Source organism: Lethenteron reissneri, chromosome 60 (genome assembly GCF_015708825.2).
Source record: "Lethenteron reissneri isolate LAM-NWPU_2019-01 chromosome 60, ASM1570882v1, whole genome shotgun sequence".
NCBI classification, from domain to species: Eukaryota; Metazoa; Chordata; class Hyperoartia; order Petromyzontiformes; family Petromyzontidae; genus Lethenteron; species Lethenteron reissneri.
Genome location: NC_083838.1, coordinates 6588415 through 6607894, shown reverse-complemented (window position 1 = coordinate 6607894; position 19480 = coordinate 6588415). Strand labels below are relative to the sequence as shown.

General features: G+C 46.3%; 2 protein-coding genes across 6 annotated transcripts in view; one reads left to right on the top strand and one right to left on the bottom strand.

Annotated features, from left to right (window-relative positions):
* Positions 1 to 3609: 3609 nt before the first annotated feature.
* Positions 3610 to 9006, bottom strand: MIS12 (MIS12 kinetochore complex component). Of its 3 annotated transcripts, XM_061576245.1 has the most exons (5): positions 8948 to 9002; positions 8036 to 8087; positions 5933 to 6162; positions 5309 to 5502; positions 3610 to 4940 (listed from the first exon to the last, which is right to left on the bottom strand). In XM_061576245.1, the coding sequence occupies exons 3-5, from the start codon at positions 6149 to 6151 to the stop codon at positions 4688 to 4690; spliced, it is 666 nt and encodes a 221-aa protein (XP_061432229.1). In that variant the 5' UTR covers positions 6152 to 6162; positions 8036 to 8087; positions 8948 to 9002; the 3' UTR covers positions 3610 to 4687. The 3 variants fall into 3 exon arrangements, with proteins under 3 accessions (XP_061432229.1, XP_061432230.1, XP_061432231.1); XM_061576246.1 differs by lacking the exon at positions 8036 to 8087 and having other exon boundaries at positions 8948 to 9006; XM_061576247.1 differs by lacking the exon at positions 8036 to 8087 and having other exon boundaries at positions 8832 to 8970.
* Positions 9007 to 9749: 743 nt separating this feature from the next.
* The window catches only part of LOC133357898 (exocyst complex component 3-like), a 28925-nt gene continuing 19194 nt past the window's right edge, over positions 9750 to 19480 (top strand). The window contains exons 1-5 of one of the 3 annotated variants that reach the window (XM_061576069.1): positions 9750 to 9913; positions 14542 to 14714; positions 15314 to 15533; positions 16868 to 17114; positions 19244 to 19358. In XM_061576069.1, the coding sequence (XP_061432053.1) occupies positions 14571 to 14714; positions 15314 to 15533; positions 16868 to 17114; positions 19244 to 19358 (726 nt within the window). In that variant the 5' untranslated portion in view covers positions 9750 to 9913; positions 14542 to 14570. Of the gene's footprint in view, positions 9914 to 10503; positions 10809 to 12657; positions 12764 to 14541; positions 14715 to 15313; positions 15534 to 16867; positions 17115 to 19243; positions 19359 to 19480 lie in introns of those variants that run through there. The other 2 variants (XM_061576068.1, XM_061576070.1) reach the window with 2 other exon arrangements.

Below are 19480 nucleotides of genomic sequence, written 5' to 3'. Positions count from 1 at the left end.
CTTCCCGTGATCCAATCGAGCTGACATTTTGCACACAGACTCGTTGTGCAAGACAATTAATGTTCGTGAATTTTTTTTCCCAAAATTTTACACTGTTTAGGGAAAACAAATTAAATATTTAATTACCAATTGCTTAATACTGGCAGACAATTATCTGACCCATAGGTGGCAGCCATCTCAAGCCAGAGGACGAGAGGACTCTAGCCGCCACGCATATAAAGGATTTATAGTGAAAAACTTTGTTTTTACGGGTTATACTTATTTAAAAGTATCTTTAAATATTTTATTTTGTATTTTCATCACAAGTATATATGTGGTTAATGCAGACATGATTCCTTGCAAACGGTTTCAGTTTGGTGTTTTAACATCTTAACACAACTGGTTTTATTGCCAGAAAGGAGAAAACCTATTCTTATATTTTGATACTGGCAAAGGAGGTCACGTGACACACACGTGTCCACGAACGCCATCGCCGGCTGTGATCTCTCCACTGTTGGTCGAAGGGCTTCAGCCGTCGCCATTCATTGCAGTCGCACCGTTCTCTCTCTCCCTCCGAGAATTCGCTGCGAGGAGCGATTTGAACCGAGACCCATTTGTTCGCAAAACGAGCTCAATGTTCACATAACGAGTGGAGACTGATCAATCAAATGCGTTGCGTGGCGGCAGGGGATGCACCGCAGCCCGCCGCAGATGTTTGTTGCTTGCATCGTTGTGCGGCGCTTTCAGATGCGCTTCTGTGGCCGTCTGGTACCGTAACGCTTTCTTCCAATATTGGGAAACCACGAGCTTTGCACTTTTAAATCTAAAACTTGTTTCTTTAGAACTGCTGTGTTTAGTTTGTTGTCCGTCCCCCGCACCTCCGTTTAGCGCGGTTGGCTACGTAGTGCCAAAGACGTTCAACATACGAACGTACAAGCCATCGAACAAAGACGGCCACTGCACCTGCGAGACACTTTCAGATTCTAGATTTGAAGCTTTCGTGACTGCAAGGATTCATACTCTTAGTTCTTTTGGTTTAGTGATGTACGTAAAAAATTATTTTTATTAATTTTAATTTCATTTTTTACCTACGTGACTTTACCGAAAGAACTAAGAGTATACTTTCAGATTCGCTTTTGCGGCCGCCTGGAACGTTCTGCCTTAATATTAGGAAGCCACTGGAGCTATGCACTTTTAAATCATCGTCTAGATCAGCGGTCGGGAACCTATGGCTCGCGAGCCATATATGGCTCTTCCAGTGACGGCATATGGCTCCCAGACAATTTTGAGTTGAAAAAAAAAATCAGTTTGGAACTGATTTTAAAATACTTGTGATATTATTTAATAATACTGTGTCATTTTAAAGTAAACAGAAATTAGTTTTGAAGATGAATTTCACGGGTCACGCCTGCATGAAGCTCAACCTCACCACGTATGAACCAGAATACAAGGCCATCAGCAAAACCACGCGGCACCAGAAGTCGCATTAAAAGTAAGACATATTTATCTTCTTGGTTCTTTCGGTAAAGTCACGTAGAAGGGAAGTAATAAAATAATAAAAATAAAACATAATAAAACAATTCTCACGACGTTTCGGCCACAACGCAAGCAGCCGTCCTCAGGTGAAAACCAGGTCCGTCGAGGCGACAGAGTCTGAATGAAACAGCACACGAGCTTGGAGCATATATATAAGCTGGGCGCATTGACAAAGGAATTTGCATATCAAAAGGAATTTAGCATATTTATGGGAAATGCAGGAATGTGATTAGTACTGCATATGCATGTGCATTATGCAGGATTAACAGCATCAAAGGGAGCTGCAGTTACTGCTGCTGCAGCAGTTGCTGCTGCTGCTGCAGTTTCTGCTGCTTCTACGTGACTTTACCGAAAGAACCAAGAAGATGAATCCCTGCAGTCACGAAAGCTTTAAATCGAAAGACATATTTAATTTATTATACGTTAAAAAATACTATATGGCTCTCAATGAAATATATTTAGAAATATTTGGCTTTTACGGCTCTCCCAGTCAAAAAGGTTCCCGAACCCTGGTCTAGATTGATAAACTCATTTCTTTACAACTGCTTTTTGTGTTTAGTTTATTTTGTTCTTTCCCGCATCTCCGATTAGCGAGGTTGGCTACGCACGGTGTGGGAGAAGGGTGACGCTGAGGACAGGCACCTGCAGAAACTGCGGCTCTCCATGTGTGATGTTACACTTGATGTTTTATTAGTTTATTTAAAAATCAGAATTTGCATTTCTCACGTTAAAAAGGTTGTTCAAGAGTGGAACATTTTGGGGCCGAAACGCAACTCGGCGTTTGAACATGGCAGTCGATGGGAAAACGACGATCATTTAACGAGTTTTCCCTTAACACGCCTGCATCATGATTATTATTATTCATAGCCAAGGCAAGTTTATTTGTTTAGGCCGGTGGGAACTCAAGAGAGCAGAATAGTCTCATTTGGCAAAATCGATTAAATGAAATACAGCCACTAGCAAGATAAGTATATATGATTAGTACTTGAAATCAGGTCTTACAATTCCTGCGTACAACCTACACAAAATCTTCACTTTTGGATATTGACACTTTACATGAAGTCAGTGGTTCTTCTTAACCTGTGCTGCATGCTGCACTCCCTGGGGGTGCGAGATGCCCTTTCTAGGGGAGGTGGCGAGACGTGGCCAGATTTATTTTAGAAGGCAAATCATAGACAACACAAATTGAACACGGGCACGTTAAGTTACAACAAACTTTGTCATCAAACCCGATGTATTTATTAACATACATTAATTTACCGATTGAGAATCAAAAGGGGTGCAAGACTGCAGTAACGGCTAGGAACCACTGCTTTAATGGGACGGACATGGTATAGCAGCAAGGTAATATTGCTAATATGGGTTGCGTTCACTTCACTTGCAACACGTGACACATTTCACGACCCTATACAAACAGAAGGGACACGTGCAATTATAAGGTTTTGGAGGGAGCGGGGAGATTTGAAAATATTTATAATTGGACAGTTGTGTAGGATTTGCTGATGAAAGTCGATTGGTATACGTTGTACGAATGGTTCGCGCCTTTGATTTTGTTTTCCTAGTCAGCATTGTTGATTTTGTAGCATTGTTTAATTTCTCAGTTCACTGCTGGAATATGGACCTTCCTTTGTTGCAGCATGTGGGGCCTATTTGACCATACCTCATAACACTGGTTGGTGAAGACGTGGAAGCATAGAGGTACAGCACAATGGGTGTTGCTGCATTGCGATCTACTGCCCACTGCTGTAACCCTGTAGCATTGTTTACTGTGATTACGTCTTTAAAAAAATGCAATATTTTGCTTACGACTAATGACAATCATCTTGCGGTTGCTATGAAATGTTTTCTCCATACGTAGTAAAGACCTGTAATTTCTGCATCACTTTGTTTACGTGTTATTTTTAACAATGACTCGTGTGTGCGCGTGCACGTGCGGTGTGTGGGCGAGTGAGCCTGGTGACTCAATACCATTTTATTCATTTATTAAGCGACCGACACATTACTAATTCACAAAGTATTCACGGCAGAATCTGGAATTTCCAGAACGTGGTATGCCATTCAACCGCCCTCCCTGTACCCCCCCCCCCCCGCCCAAATATTACGTATCACTTTGCAATGGGGTACACTGCACACCCCAACCTGACTGCCTTGACACCAATGCAAGCTACTAAATGCAAGTCCCACATTTAATTTTCATATCGTATACTACAGAAACTCTCTTAATTGCCCCATCAAAATATCGAACCTATATACAACATTTCTAAAGATCCGGATTTTGTTTTGCTCCGGATTAACCTGAAAAAATGACATCACTTTCGAGCTACTTCCCACCCGAACAAAAAGTAATGTCATGTGGCACTATTGTGGGTAGGAAGATATTTAAAACAGTACACAATGCAAATTATATATTTTTTAAACAGCACAAATTGTTGTCACATATATCTTTTACATAGTCCGTTCACTCCGTTAGCCTAAAACGTAACGCGAGTATGTCAATTCCACGAATGTTAAACAATAAATATTACAGGCGTAATTATTCTCCGCATTTCACGTCGGGTGGAAGAATCAATTTTAATCGATGAATCGTCACATGGCCCTGGGTCGTGGCCTGCGATGCCTCTGACCGGTCGTGTGTTCAGGCCACGGCGCACTCGCCCACTTGTGGATCTAAATTTTTGTAACTGGCTGCATTTCGAACATGGAAACCTTCCAAAACATCTGGCACACAATGCCAACAAATACGATTTTTGGTGGTGGCGCCAATTCATTCTCAAAAGCCGCCACTCAGGCGCTGCTTCCTAAACACGCTGAAAACCGCTGGGTTACAGGCAGCACCAAACTGTGTTAGCCTGCCGACAACCAACCCTCTTTTCCACTACCAGGGTTTATCGAATTTACTTTCGTGAAAATCCACCGCTGTACGACAGCAACAGCAGTGCAATCAATCCCTCCGGGCCCCAAACTTCCCATAAGCATATGGAATCGAGGGAGTGGCTTAATTTCAGCCGGGCCTGCGACCTGGCACACCACATCCAGCATACCACCCCTCGCTACGGCTGTGGCTACTACTAGTCACGCGCACACAACACTCTCCAGTCCTGCCAGCGACCCGCGATACATTCGGCGAGAAATTCAACCTTGGTAACGACGGTAACGAGAGCGACGGCACTCATCACTCCGCTGGTGGCGCCGCTAGTGGCGCCGCCGCCGCCGTGGGCTCCTGTGCGAGCGACCGTTGCGCGCGCATGGCGCCCGCCCGCTCGCACAGCTGCTGCGCACGCTGCAGGCAGAAGCGGAGCGCCTGCGCCGCGTCTGTGCCCACGCGCTCGCGCCAAACCCGCTCCAGGTCGTCAAAACGGCGTAGCGTGGCCTCCAGCGCCTCCTGCACCGCGCGCTGCTCCTCCAGCTCGGCCTGCAAGCGACCCCTGCGGGGTGGGCGGGCAGGGTGGTAGCTTGTTCAGAGCATCGGAGGGTAACGTCGGTTCGTCTACGGACATTTTCACCGGTTGGTGATAACGCGCAGATCTGCCGGCCGCGCTGGTCTTCTTCCATACACCCGCATCCTGTCCTGGGCCATGATTCTTTACCAAGTGAGAGCCCAGTGAGCCAATCGTGTCCAAATGCAGGAATGACATTTCACAACTTTTAATTATGGAGGGTAATTAATGGGGTGGAGGCATAGGCCCGGATAAAACAAAAGCACGGCAGCTTGCGAGCGTCGCGTGCGTCGTGTGCGTAGCGTGCATGGCGTGCGTGGCGTGCGTGGCGTGGGTGGATAACGAGCAGCACGTACTGGATGTCCATCTCCTGCCGGTGCCGACTGCGCATCTTGGCGAGCTCGGTGTCGAGCTGGCGCTCCTCGTCTGCGTCGTTGGCGAGCGGCGCGGCGTGCAGCTGGTCCTCGGGCAGCAGCACGCCGGGCGGCACCGTGAAGACGCGCTCCGCCATGTAGATCTCAATCAGCTCGAACGTCATGTCCAGCTGCGACTGTTGGCGAGGTAGAATGAGAATCGTTGAACCTACGCGTGTTCTCCTCCCTCGCTTCTCCCCCAGGTACTCTCGGGATTTTCCTCGCAAACCGAACAAAACCTTTCGGTTTCCTGCAGAAGCTCCCACGCACGTGAAGAGAAACGTCGGACATCGTGCTAAACAACCCACAGCAAGCACATCGGAGCTGCTAAATAGCACGACCACCAAACTGTGCGCAGTAGTGTTTGTCGAATGTAAACAAAGTAAATCGAGTATGCGCGAACATTTGTTATTCCGCACTGTTACGAGACCAGTACATCATGGATGCGTGCCGATCGCGCGTCGTAAGCTCTTCGGAATAACACGGTTTTTCCGCCCGTTGTAAAAAGCTGGCTCGGAAACTCCCAAGGAGTGGGATGCTGAACATCCGCCCGTGGGCGACGCGCACCTTCATGTGGTCGATGAGCAGCTGGGTGCCTTGGCGGACCTTCTCCACGGAGGAGGATTGGCTCGCTCCGCGCGCCACGTTCTCCAGCACGCAGTCCTCCACCGCCTTGAGCACGCTGTAGATGTACTCCTGCACCGCGTTGTACATGCCGTCCAGGCACGACTGCGGCGTGAAGCCAAAGTGCTGCGTCTCGTACATCATCAGATTGCCGTCCGACATCGCGACCGCGTCTGAGAGAGAGACAGGGGCGATCAGAAAGGGGGCACGGGTAAGATTATTAACGATTTCCCAACAAACTCAGATTCGTCAACACACACTATACACCACTTGTACACTTTGTATGTTACCAGGTAAGGTCCACTGAGCTATATAGCTGTTTTGCAGAAGCGACCTGGCCACAAAAGATAGGTCAACGAAGTGGCTTATCATGTGGGAATTGAATACAGCCAAATACTCTAAACGCATGTTTCTAAACGTAGATGGAAATATCGGGAGAAAAATCCACGTGACCACGGGGAGAGAGAGCATTAAAACTCCAAATATACAACAGGCGTCAGGGTCGGGATCGAACCCACAACCTCGTGTACACCAAGACACATTTTTTATAAGCGACGTTTCAGGCAATGCTTTTTCTCCATGGCATATTTTCAACGAAGGATGAACGCGTTTGTGCATTTAGTGTCTGTCAATGCAGGGAGCTACACGCCTTTGAGAGCAACGCCACCAGGCAAAGTAAGCTCGGATGGACAACGACCACCAAGCATAAAGTACAGAAAGCTCAACACATTGGTCAATATATACGACGTTTCGTCCTCTCTTTAGGTGAGAATGAGTGAATACTTTGCGGCGGTATGTTCAAAAGTTGACTGATAATTTCCCTTTATTATTAGCTCTGTCCGTGTGGTCAACAATCCACTGCTCCATAATATTTTTTTTGGGTTAGATCACGTAAATATATTAAGGTCATTAAAACCCGCCACCACCCAACACAGCAAACTAGTAAGCGTTGTCACGTAAACAGAACATGCCAATTCGTCACCAGTACAGCACACCGGTGTGTTGGAGAGCCAAGCCACAACATTTACACCGCTTTCCATAATTTAGGTTTTTGGGTTAGATCGCGTAAATATAAATGCGTCGTTAAAGTCGCCAACACCTGGCACAACCAATTAGTAAGGTTTGTCACGTAAACAAAAACATGCCAATTCGTTACTAGTTCAGCACAACGGTATGTTGGAGAGTAAACCCACATTTACAATTCGAGTAACGAATCGGAACGTTTTATTTACGTGACAAACCTTACTGCAGTAATTGGCTGTGTCGGGTGGTGGCGGGTTTAACGACACATTTATATCTACGTGATCTAACCCAAAAACCTTTATTGTGGATAATATTGGTCGCGAAAGCCCGACTACTAAGTGTTCAACTAATCCACTGCTGCACAGTGATGCCATCTCCTGGCCACTTCGCTCACGACTACCACAATTAGGTCCTGGAACAGACCAGGCGCATTCTTAGCTGAGCTTTGGCGATTCTACAAATGTCACTTCACCATCACCAACACTGTGTCCGTATGTTCAACAATCCACTGTTGCAGTGATGCCATCTTCTGGCCACTTTGCTCACGAATACCACAATTAGGTACTGGAACAAACCAGGCGCATTCTTAGCTGAGCTTTGGCAACTCTGCAAGTGTCACTTCACAATCACCACCACTGTGTCTGTCTGTTCAACTAATCCACCGCTGCACATTGATGCCATCTCCTGGCCACTTCGCTCACGAATACCACAATTCAGAACTAGAAGAGTCCATACTCTTTGGTTCTTTCGGTAAAGTCACGTAGGTAGAAACTAAATAAATCACGACGTTTCGATTGCAACACAAGCAATCATCATCAGGTGGGAAAACCACAGCAAGAAGACTCCAGGCGCTTTAATAGCAGAGCTGACCCTGCAAATGCCACATCACCATGACCTTCCCCCCCCCCCTCCTTGTTCTGAAGAAGGGCCGTTGCCAGAAACGTCGGCAAGTTATACATAATTTAGCTTACAAGGCGACTTTGGTTACACATAACAGAAGCATGGAACGTGTGTGTGTACTACAGTACGTTGGACTTCTTTCGCACCGTACGTAGCCAAGCGCACGAATCGGTAGCTGCGGGGGGAAAAGAACAAACTAAAGACACAAAACAGCTTTAAAAACATGAGTTTGTCCAATCTTGATTTAAAAGTGCTTATATCCAGTGGCGAACTAATATCGGAAGTTAGTGAACGACGAATCGATACCCCGATTCGGCAAAATACCACCACTCATTAGGCTCATCAAACTCCCCGATGTTAACGCTGCTGTTGCTTAACAGATAACGGAACAAAGAAGTAGACAAACTCTTTGGTTATTTCGGTAAAGTCACGTAGGTAGTAAATAAAATAACTTTAATCACGAAGTTTCGATCGCAACACAAGCGGTCGTCATCTGTTCATCAGATGACCGACGCTTGTGTTGCGCCCGAAACGTCGTATTCTATTTTATACCTACGTGACTTTACCGAAAGAACCAATAAATAAATTAAAGCTTCAAATCAATAAATAAGTAGACGTTTATAGGAGGGGGGGGGCTAGCGATGATTTGCGTTATTATTAAAACCTGACGCGTTGTTTCTACACACCGACTTTTACGAGAAGTATCCCCTCATCGCGTCCCTTCTCATAACCCCCACCAAGCTGCTGATGCTTTTAAAAGACAAGAGAGTAAAGCTGCGTCTTTACAATCCCGAGAATTCGGCGAGCGCGAAGTGTATATAAGCTTCAAATCTAGAATTAAGTGTATAGAGTGTTGAGGTGATCGACAGAGGTAGGCCCTTGAAGGGCTCTGGCACGGGCAAACGTGGCTTAAACTCACCTAAAACAGGCGGGACGCCCCGTAACGCATCGGTTAATCTGGGGCTAGAGTTAAATCGCCTCAGTTTAGTCGATAAATTGCCGCCGCCAGCTGTAATCGTCGAGGAATCAACTCACTTTGGGTAGCGTGGAACTTGCGGCCTGCGAGTCGTCAGTAACTTTTTCCCGCCAAATTTACGAGCGGGTTTAAATAATTAAATTATTTGCGTCCCGCTTTACCTTACGGAAAGCCAGCGGGGCCAAGTGTCCGCTGTTGTAAACGAAACGCGTTTTGTTTAATATAAACTATAATAAATTTATATTTTACAAATGAACCGCATTAGAGTATTTGTTGATCTACGTACCTAAGAACAGGGGTCCTTGCATAGCTCTTAAAGTGTGTAAAAAGGGACTCACCCTGATTATTGTTATTATTTATCCCAAGAGCTTGGGGTAGGGCACAACTTTAACAATGATTCGAAGCTTTCGTGACTGCAGGAATTACTCTTTGGTTCTTTCGGTAAAGTCACGTAGAAAATAAAATCTAATAATACTGGTAGGAACCTCCTGGTTACACCAGCCCACAGGGGATTATTGTGTCCGTCCGTCGTGCAGGGAGGGGCTGGGTAGGGGGGAGGGGCTGGGTGGGGAGGGGTGGGGCTGGGTGGGGAGGGGTGGGGCTGGGTGGGAGGGTGGGGAGGGGCTGGGTGGGGAGGGAGGGGAGGGGCTGGGTGGGGAGGGGAGGGTGGGGAGGGGCTTGGTGGGGAGGGAGGGGAGGGGCTGGGTGGGGGGTGGGAGGGGTGGGGCTGGGTGGGGGTGGGAGGGTGGGGCTGGGTGGGGGGTGGGAGGGGTGGGGGGTGGGTGGGGAGGGGCTGGGTGGGGAGGGGCTGGTCACCCCGTGGTGCCCTTATAAAACTCAACGTTTAACCTACTCACGCCGGCTTGTGCCCGCCCTCACAGTCGGCCATATTTGCGGAATACACCACGCCGCCGTTGACCCTGCAGGCCATTGACCGAGCAACCCGACGCTCCTACCAGCTCCCTCCGCAGGAATGTGTTAATATAATACGACGTTTCGATTGCAACACAAGCAACCATCATCAGGTTAGAATGAATGAGAAAAACAAATATAGTAAACTTAGAAACACAATGCTGTTGTGTTGGCTGGCTCTCTGTGTTGTGTTGCATTGTGTAGTGTAGAGTAGTGTATAGTTTTGTAGTGTATAGTGTAGTGTATAGCAGTGTAGTGTGTAGTGTATAGTAGTGTATAGTGTAGTGTATAGTATTGTAGTGTATAGTAGTGTATAGTGTAGTGTATAGTAATGTATAGTGTATAGTAGTGTATAGCGTAGTGTATAGTGTTGTGTGTGGTAGTGTATAGTGTAGTGTGTGGTAGTGTATAGTGTAGTGTGTGGTAGTGTATAGTGTAATGTATAGTGGTGTATAGTGTAGTGTATAGTAGTGTAGTAGTGTATAGTAGTGTATAGTGTAGTGTGTGGTAGTGTATAGTGTAATGTATAGTAGTGTATATTGTAGTGTATAGTAGTGTAGTATATAGTCGTGTATATTATAGTGTAGTGTATCGTATCGTGGTGGCGGCGGCTTGCGGAGGGCATCACCCAGCAGTAGATAGACTGTAGCTGACGATGACCACAGCCGGACACGTGATGGCAGAGTTGAGCACAAACATTCTGTCAACGCATTGAAGGCGATGATTGTAAAATAAAAAAAACGTCAGTGGGACGTCAGCCCTCCCCTTCCAGCTGACCGCACAACTTGTGACAATTCATCGTGTTTTTATTTTAAGCCGAATGGAGAGCTTATTTGTTTCGTGTAGTTTCTTGACAACGACGATGCTTCGGTTTTAATGTGTAATCTTCGTTGCATTCGGGGTAAGTACAGTAAATAATAAAAACCCGCACAAAGAAAACTTCCGGGCCCATCCCTGCCGCGGTCTTCTCGGCGAGTGCGATGCTCACGGAGGATACCAAACAGGCGGGTACGTGCAGGGTATCACGTCCAGGGCCCGGGGTCGTAGGTTAGATCCACGACACTGATACCTGCTGTATATTTATAGTCTGTGTGTCTCTCTCATCATCATCATGACGGTGGCTATGAGATGTTAACTACCTCGCCTGGTGCGCAGGAGGTCGTGGGTTCGATCTTGACACTGAAGCCTGCTGCTGTGTATTTGGAGTTTGTGTGTCTCTCATCATCACGGTGGCTAGGAGATGTTAACTACCTCGCTTGGTAAACAAGAGGTCGTGGGTTCGATCCTGACACTGATACCTGCTGTATATTTATAGTCTGTGTGTCTCTCTCATCATCATCATGACGGTGGCTATGAGATGTTAACTACCTCGCCTGGTACGCAGGAGGTTGTGGGTTTGATCCTGACACTGATACCTGCTGTATATTTATAGTCTGTGTGTCTCTCTTATCATCATGACGGTGGCTATGAGATGTTAACTACCTCGCCTGGTGCGCAGGAGGTCGTGGGTTCGATCTTGACACTGAAGCCTGCTGCTGTGTATTTGGAGTTTGTGTGTCTCTCATCATCACGGTGGCTAGGAGATGTTAACTACCTCGCTTGGTAAACAAGAGGTCATGGGTTAGATCCTGACACTGATACCTACTGTATATTTGGAGTTTGCGTGTCTCTCTTATCATCACGGTGGCTATGAGATGTTAACTACCTCGCCTGGTACGCAGGAGGTTGTGGGTTTGATCCTGACACTGATACCTGCTGTATATTTATAGTCTGTGTGTCTCTCTCATCATCATGACGGTGGCTATGAGATGTTAACTACCTCGCCTGGTGTACAGGAGGTCGTGGGTTCGATCCTGACACTGATACCTACTGTATATTTGGAGTTTGCGTGTCTCTCTCTCTCATCATCATCACGGTGGCTAGGAGATGTTAACTACCTCGCCTGGTGTACAGGATGTCGTGGGTTCGATCCTGACAACTGACACTGACGCCTGCTGCTGTACATTTGGAGTTTGCGTGTCTCTCTCTCATCATCATCACGGTGGCTAGGAGATGTTAACTACCTCGCCTGGTGTACAGGAGGTCGTGGGTTCGATCCACGACACTGACCACTGCTGTATATTTGGAGTTTGCGTGTCTCTCTCCACGTGGTGGTCGCGTGGATGTATTCTCAGGGACCTCCCGTTTGTTTCCTCCACATTTAGAATCAACATCACGCGTTTAGAATATTTGGCTGCTGTAAATTTCTCCGTGATGAAAAGCCACCTAGTTTAGAGTATTTTTGGCAGCTGTGTATTTCTCGGTGATGAAAAGCCACCTTGTTTAGAATATTTGGCTGCTATACATTTCTACAAGATTACGATTATGATTATAAGCCCACGATTCGTGGAAAATATCTAATTGCGATTTTTCTGACAGATATTGTGATTTGATTTGCGATTCAAGCTTAAGTTATATATTCACTGTGTAATCGATTTAAAACATGTGATAGAGCATTACCACATGATACCATCAAAATATGAACTGCTCTATATATTCTAATGCAAGGATGATAACTTAAAATATATTCATTATAAAAAAAAATTTGAAATAGAACAAGCAAACAGAACAATTGTTAAGTTAAATACATTAAGTTATAAAAATAATAGAAAATCAAACAATTCCAATAAGAAATATGACTTTTCAAATCGCAAAAAATCGCAGCTTTTTCGATTTGCTAATCGCATTGTTTCAAATTTCGATTTGAAATCGATTAATCGATCAGCCCTACTATATAGGCAAGCTCGGTGGGGCCATGCAACCTGGATAAAATGAAAACATGAACATGTAGTTGTTTAAAGTGTCTCAACGTGGTATTTCAATTCGTGAGTTTCTCAACCCCGGCGAGATACGCCACCTCTGCTGGTTCTGTCACCCGGGGTCGGGCCACCTTTTCCCCGCGGGCGCTCAGGAAAGAGCGCAGGGTACGTGGAACGTGTAGGCCGCGTTGGGTTAACGATCGCGGTTACAATTTTAAGTTAGGCAGTCAGTATATTTTTGGTTCTTTCGGTAAAGTCACGTAGAAGGGAAATAATAAAAGAAGTATTTTTATTATTTACCTTCGGTAAAGTCACGTAGAAATAATAAAAATAATTATTTTTTATAAAAAAATGTATTTTATATATCGATTTGAAATCGATTAATCGTTCAGCCCTAGGCAGGTCAGTATATTCTTGGTTCTTTAGGTAAAGTCACGTAGAAGGGAAATAATAAAATAAAAGTAAATTTTTCTTTTTATTATTTCCCTTCTACGTGACTTTACCGAAAGAACCAAAAATATGAATCCCTGTAGTCACGAAAGCTTTAAATCGAATTTTAGGCGGTCGGTGTTTGTTTGTTTTTCTAAAGCGTTAAAGTGTTACGTTACGACTGCTGCGTTGATGCTCAAGTGTGGTTCTAACTTGTTGCATGATATTTTTTTGGGGTAATTTTTGCAGAGTTGAAGATATCAGTGTGAATTGCGGGCTACGCACTTTTGTGAGCACATGGTGTATCTGCTAAACATAATATTACACATTTTAATGTTAAATGGAACACATTATGAAAGGCATTCAACAGTACATGTCATCTTTACTTTATCGTATGTCAACAGTGGTTGTGCCAAGGTTGGATCGACTGCGGCCAAAGTAACGTGGAATTTCCACCACTGTGCTTAAGGGCTGCAAACGGGATATGAATTTCATTTTCAGTTTTAATAACGCGTAGGCTTTTGTTTTCATTTTTTATGTCATTTTCGTTTGCACAGAAATCCACTTTGATGTTTTAACCATAAACATTGAAGTTAAGTCCTTTTGGTCTTAAGTGGATCACTTGACACGGCTGACCGGGGGAATCATCATTATTTGTTGACACTTTTGACCATTTGCTTAAGACTATAAATGCAATACAGTACTGCAAGTGATGTCACTTCATGTTTTGCATAATCGGCTAAACAATGACGTTTATTGTTTACCCACATAGAATAAGGTGGATGATACAGCCCGAGAATTAGCTTTAACACATTCCTGCGGAGGGAGCTGGTAGGAACGTCGGGTTGCTCGGTCAATGGCCAGGGTCAACGGCGGCGTGGTGTATTCCGCAAATATGCCCGACTGTGAGGACGGGCACAAGCCGGCGTGAGTAGGTTAAACGTTGAGTTTTATAAGGGCACCACGGGGTGACCAGCCCCTCCCCACCCAGCCCCTCCCAGCCCCTCCCCACCCAGCCCCTCTCCACCCTCCCCTCCCCACCCAGCCCCTCCCTCCCCACCCAGCCCCTCCCTGCACGACGGACGGACACAATAATCCCCTGTGGGCTGGTGTAACCAGGAGGTTCCTACCAGTATAATGTAACCGTTGAACTTGCTGACGTGTGTTCTTTCGGTCACATGGGCAGCACGTCACTGACCCTCAACGAGTGAGGAGCAGCTCGTAATTTTAAAACAGCGTGCTGTGCGAAATAAAATAGAAATTTCGATTTAAAGCTTTCGTGACTGCAGGGATTCATCTTCTTGGTTCTTTCGGTAAAGTCACGTAGAAGGGAAGTAATAAAATAAAAAAATAAAAACATAATAAAATATTTATTTTTATTATTTTATTACTTCCCTTCTACGTGACTTTACCGAAAGAACTAAGAAGATAAAATAGAACGTTACGCGCGAAAGTGAGCTGGCCAACGTCTTGGTCGGCATCGTCGACTGTGGTCCGTTCCGTTGCGTTTTCAGCGACGGTAGGCGGGATCGGCAAAGCGGAGATGGAGAGGACGGATCGCGAGGCGATGGAGACGGCGGTGCAGCGCGTCGCCAGCATGCTGCAGCGGCCCGACCAGCTGGACAAGGCGGAGCAGTACCGGCGGAGAGAGGCACGCAAGAAGGCGTCCGTGGAGGCCCGCCTCAAGGTGCGGTCGCTGTACATGCAGGGAGGGGTAGAACCTTTTCCTTTCCGAGGCCCGAATCTTGATCATCATCATGAGCCGTGATCGAGCCACCCTTGGGTTACGTGAAGAACGGATCGAAAGTACGTCTTAAAAGGGCCGACTAGGACTTTCAACATCCCGGATCGTTTTTTCCATTGCACAACAGGCCCATGCGATTGACGTCACGCGCGATTAACGATGAGTCGGTGTCCAGACATTGTGCTGACGTCACATTCGATGAATGCGTTGAGATAATAAATAATAATTATGATTTACAATTGTAAGGCGCGTTTCATCCGTAGATCCCAATTCGCCGAGATGCATGTAGATGTGTAGTGACTGATGTCACATGCAATCGGCATGTCATTAGCCCCCACCCCTGCCTGGCCCTGCTTGGCCCTGAGCTCGATTCCATTGTCTTGTGAGGCCTGCATATCCCCGTTTGGTTCTGGCTTAACACAGCAAATAGCCAACAGAAAAACCACCTGTACCGTGATGGCCTCCGCTGATCCGGCTTGGATGGATGTGCCGATGGGAAATGGGTAATAGTTGTCGGCGTCCGCTATACCCGCCCGGCGCAGGCGGCGATCCAGTCGCAGCTGGATGGTGTGCGCACGGGGCTGTCGCAGCTGCACACGGCGCTGAGCGACTCGTGCGAGGTGCGTGGGTCGCTTGCCGACGTCGGCCGCGACTGGCAGAGCAGCATCGCCGCCATCGAGGGCCTGCGCGACGTCAAGGACGCCGTGGTGCAGCACAGCCAGCTGGCGGCCGCGGTCGAGAACCTCAAGAACATCTTCTCGGGTGAGCGGCGGTAGCGGCGGTAGCAGCAGGTGCGTCGCGGGACCCATCCCCCCCCTTCCCCCATCGTTTTGTTGTGGCAAGCAGGGTTCTGGGAAAGGTTTTTCTACAATCGTTATTTCTACTTAAAGCTTTCGTGACTGCAGGGATTCATCTTCTTGGTTCTTTCGTGACTTTACCGAAAAAACCAAGAAGTGACTTTACCGAAAGAACTTAAGAAGATGAATCGTTATTTCTGTTCTGCAGTATGCAGAAATGGGCCATATCTTTAGGATAGAAATTCAACTAGGCTAATTCAACAGCTGTTACTAGGGACAGCAAGCAGGGTTCTGGGAAAGGTTTTTCTACAATCGTTATTTCTATTTAAAGCTTTCGTGACTGCAGGGATTCATCTTCTTGGTTCTTTCGTGACTTTACGGAAAAAACCAAGAAGTGACTTTACCGAAAGAACTTAAGAAGATGAATCGTTATTTCTGTTCTGCAGTATGCAGAAATGGGCCATATCTTTAGGATAGAAATTCAACTAGGCTAATTCAACAGCTGTTACTAGGGACAGCAAGCAGGGTTCTGGGAAAGGTTTTTCTACAATCGTTATTTTTACTTAAAGCTTTCGTGACTGCAGGGATTCATCTTCTTGGTTCTTTCGTGACTTTACGGAAAAAACCAAGAAGTGACTTTACCGAAAGAACTTAAGAAGATGAATCGTTATTTCTGTTCTGCAGTATGCAGAAAAGGGCCATATCTTTAGGATATAAATTCAATTAGGTTAATTCAACAGCTATTACTAGGGATAGCAATGATATTAAATATTAGGATTAGGGATGGTAGAGAAATACATCTTAAGAAAGCCTCAGGTACAAATTGAATACCCTATAATATTTGTTGTAAGTGCAATTCATATGATTTACATAGCCATATTGAACATGTTGTAAAAAAAACTGTAAATCCAATCTGGATATGTTACATTTAAAAGTTTTATAATATTCTTAAAAAATATTCTTTGTACTTAAAATGTCTTGATGGGTTTATTTAAAAATACAGGTTAATGAGTTAACCCGAGCGCACTGCGTGCGGTTCCCACTCACAGTGGCGGATGTCTGAACCAGCTCAGGGCCTCCCTTAGGTCGACTCAGCCTGGTGCGGTGTGTGAACATTGGGGAGGCAAAGGCGGCCGGGCGTAGCGCTGACCAATCACCCCGTCGTGCGCTGTCGCCGGCCTTCATCGCAGCTTGTTAGCAGCGCTTGCACCCGACGGTCTGTCGACGGCTCATACGAGGAGGGGATCTTTGCGGCTTTTGTTGACGCGCGCACGTTGTAACCCCCCGTGCCCGTCTCAGTGCCGGAGATCGTGCGCAACACGCACTCGCTGATCGAGCAGGGCCAGCTGCTGGAGGCACACACGGCGCTGATGGAGCTGGAGAGCTCGCGCGACGAACTCCTCTACGAGCAGTACCGCATGGACCCGCGCAACACGGCCGACATGAGCCTCATCAAGGCCTACTTCTCCGCCACCAGCGAGCTGTCGCACGCCCTCGCCAAGCAGCTTTGGCTCGTGCTGGAGAGGGCGCTGTCCACCGTACGCAGGTACAGCCTCTTCCTTGCTGGCATTTACCCCCCCCCCCCCAATCTTTTCTGATGATGATAATTGTTTTTTTACCCTTTTATCTGGCAACAAAACTGACACCTTTTTTACAAGGAGTCATGTTTACATTGACCACAATACCTGCAGTCGGAATGCAAACAAAAAACATAACTCTGATAATGTATGCACTGTCCTTGAAGTTGATTGGTCCACACCCGAGACAGCTTTCCTTAGAGCTTAGTCTCACATGGTGTTGGCGTCATCTGGTCCAACACCATGTGAGACTAGGCTCTAAGGAAAGCTGTCTCGGGTGTGGACCAATCAACTTCAAGGACAGTGCATACATTCTCAGAGTTGTGTTTTTTGTTTGTATTATGACTGCAGGTATTGTGGTCTATTCAAACATGACTCCTTGTAAAAAATGTGTCAGTTTTGTTGCCAGATAAAAGGGTAAAAAAACAATTATCATATTTTTTACTGGCAAATGAGGTTCCAATGGTGTTTTCTGATGATTATTATTTTCTCCGATAAGCACGGTTGGCTACGTACGGTGCGAAATAAGTTCAGCATACACACATACATACGTAAAGCTTGTTCATCCAGAAAAGCCTCGGTGAGTCTCAAGACAACTTTTTTTTCTGGAGGGTCCTGCCAAGTTTTTGGTGTTGGGGTTGAGGTTCTAGATTTGAAGCTTTCGTGACTGCAAGGAATCATACTCTTAGTTCTTTCGGTAAAGTCACGTAGGTAAAAAATGAAATTAATATTAATAAAAATAAAACAATTAAATCACGACGTTTCGGAGGCAACACAAGTCTCCGTCATCAGGTGGGACCGTCACAGCCAGATTTGCTGCATCAAGTGAGGCAAGGGCTTGCATCTTGAATCCCTCCCTCACTTGATGCAGCAAATCTGGCTGTGACGGTCCCACCTGATGACGGAGACTTGTGTTGCCTCCGAAACGTCGTGATTTTATTGTTTTATTTTTATTAATATTTCATTTTTTTACCTACGTGACTTTACCGAAAGAACTAAGAGTATGGGGTTGAGGTTCATTCGTATAATCCCAATTGAGTCATTGGGACGCTCTTGCAGCTACTCGTATCCGCCACTGTTTGGTTCTGGCTCTTAGAGCAGCGGTCCCCAACCTTTTTGGCACCAGGGACTGGTTTCGTGGAAGACAATTTTTTCAAGGACCGGTGGGGAGGGGGGGTGTTCATCATTGGGTCTTTCCCCCTTTTCAAAGCAGCTCTCCGGCGACGTTTGTTTTTTACTCATTCTGGCTAGGGGTTAGAGCTTGTGGGCTTAACAAAACTGTGTGGCTGAGACAAGTGCGCAGTGCGGAACAGAGGCACGGACAGAAGCGGTGAATAAAATAATGGGGGCGGGTTCCACGCGCGGACTCGCCGCTCTCACCTCTTGCTGCTGTGTGGCCCGGGGGTTGGGAATCCCTGTCCTAGAGCGCCTCTGCAGGGTATTTATTATTTCGATTTAAAGCTTTCGTGACTGCAGGGATTCATCTTCTTGGTTCTTTCGGTAAAGTCACGTAGAAGGGAAATAATAAAATAATAAAAATAAAACATAATAAATAATCAGGTGACAGACCTGGTCTTGTGACAGACCTGGTCTTCACCTGAGGACGGCTGCTTGCGTTGTAGCCGAAACGTCGTGAGAATTATTTTATTATGTTTTATTTGTATTATTTTATTATTTCCCTTCTATGTGATTTTACCGAAAGAACCAAGAAGATGGTATTGATTATCTCAATTTATATAGCGCCTTAATCAGGGTGCTTTACGCAGAATTAACAACGGTACAACCTGTGTGAATGTAATGGTGGAGATGGCGTGAATGAAACGGACGAGAGGAAGCAATGGGCAAATCTGTAATGCGTGAATTCGATGAAAGCAAATGACAGTAAATGGTGATGAATGAATTGAATGAATGGGGATTGAGTGATAGCCATGTCATGAGACTGAAGAGAGAACAGTAACGGTGGTGGTGGTGGTGGTTATGAGGGGGAGATTAAGAGCTAGGGAACAATTAGTGAACTTTAGGTGAGGAGCTACGAGAACGACTCCACTTATCGCGGCTTCTGTACCCTCTCGCTCTGTAACCGACACTCGGCGAGCAGAGACCCCTCCTTGCTGGTGTCGGTGCTGCGCATCATCGAGCGCGAAGAGAAGCTGGATCAGCGCGCCCTCGACAGGGAGAAGCAGTCCAGCTTCCTGCCTCCGGGACGGCCCAAGGTAATGGAGCGTGTTTAGCGGTTGACTCGGCGTTATTTGGCGGGCAGATTATCCGGATTGCGGATTCAACCGTGCCCTTTTATTGACACGCTCGCTGGTTCTGCCGTTAGCTGCTGCTCACT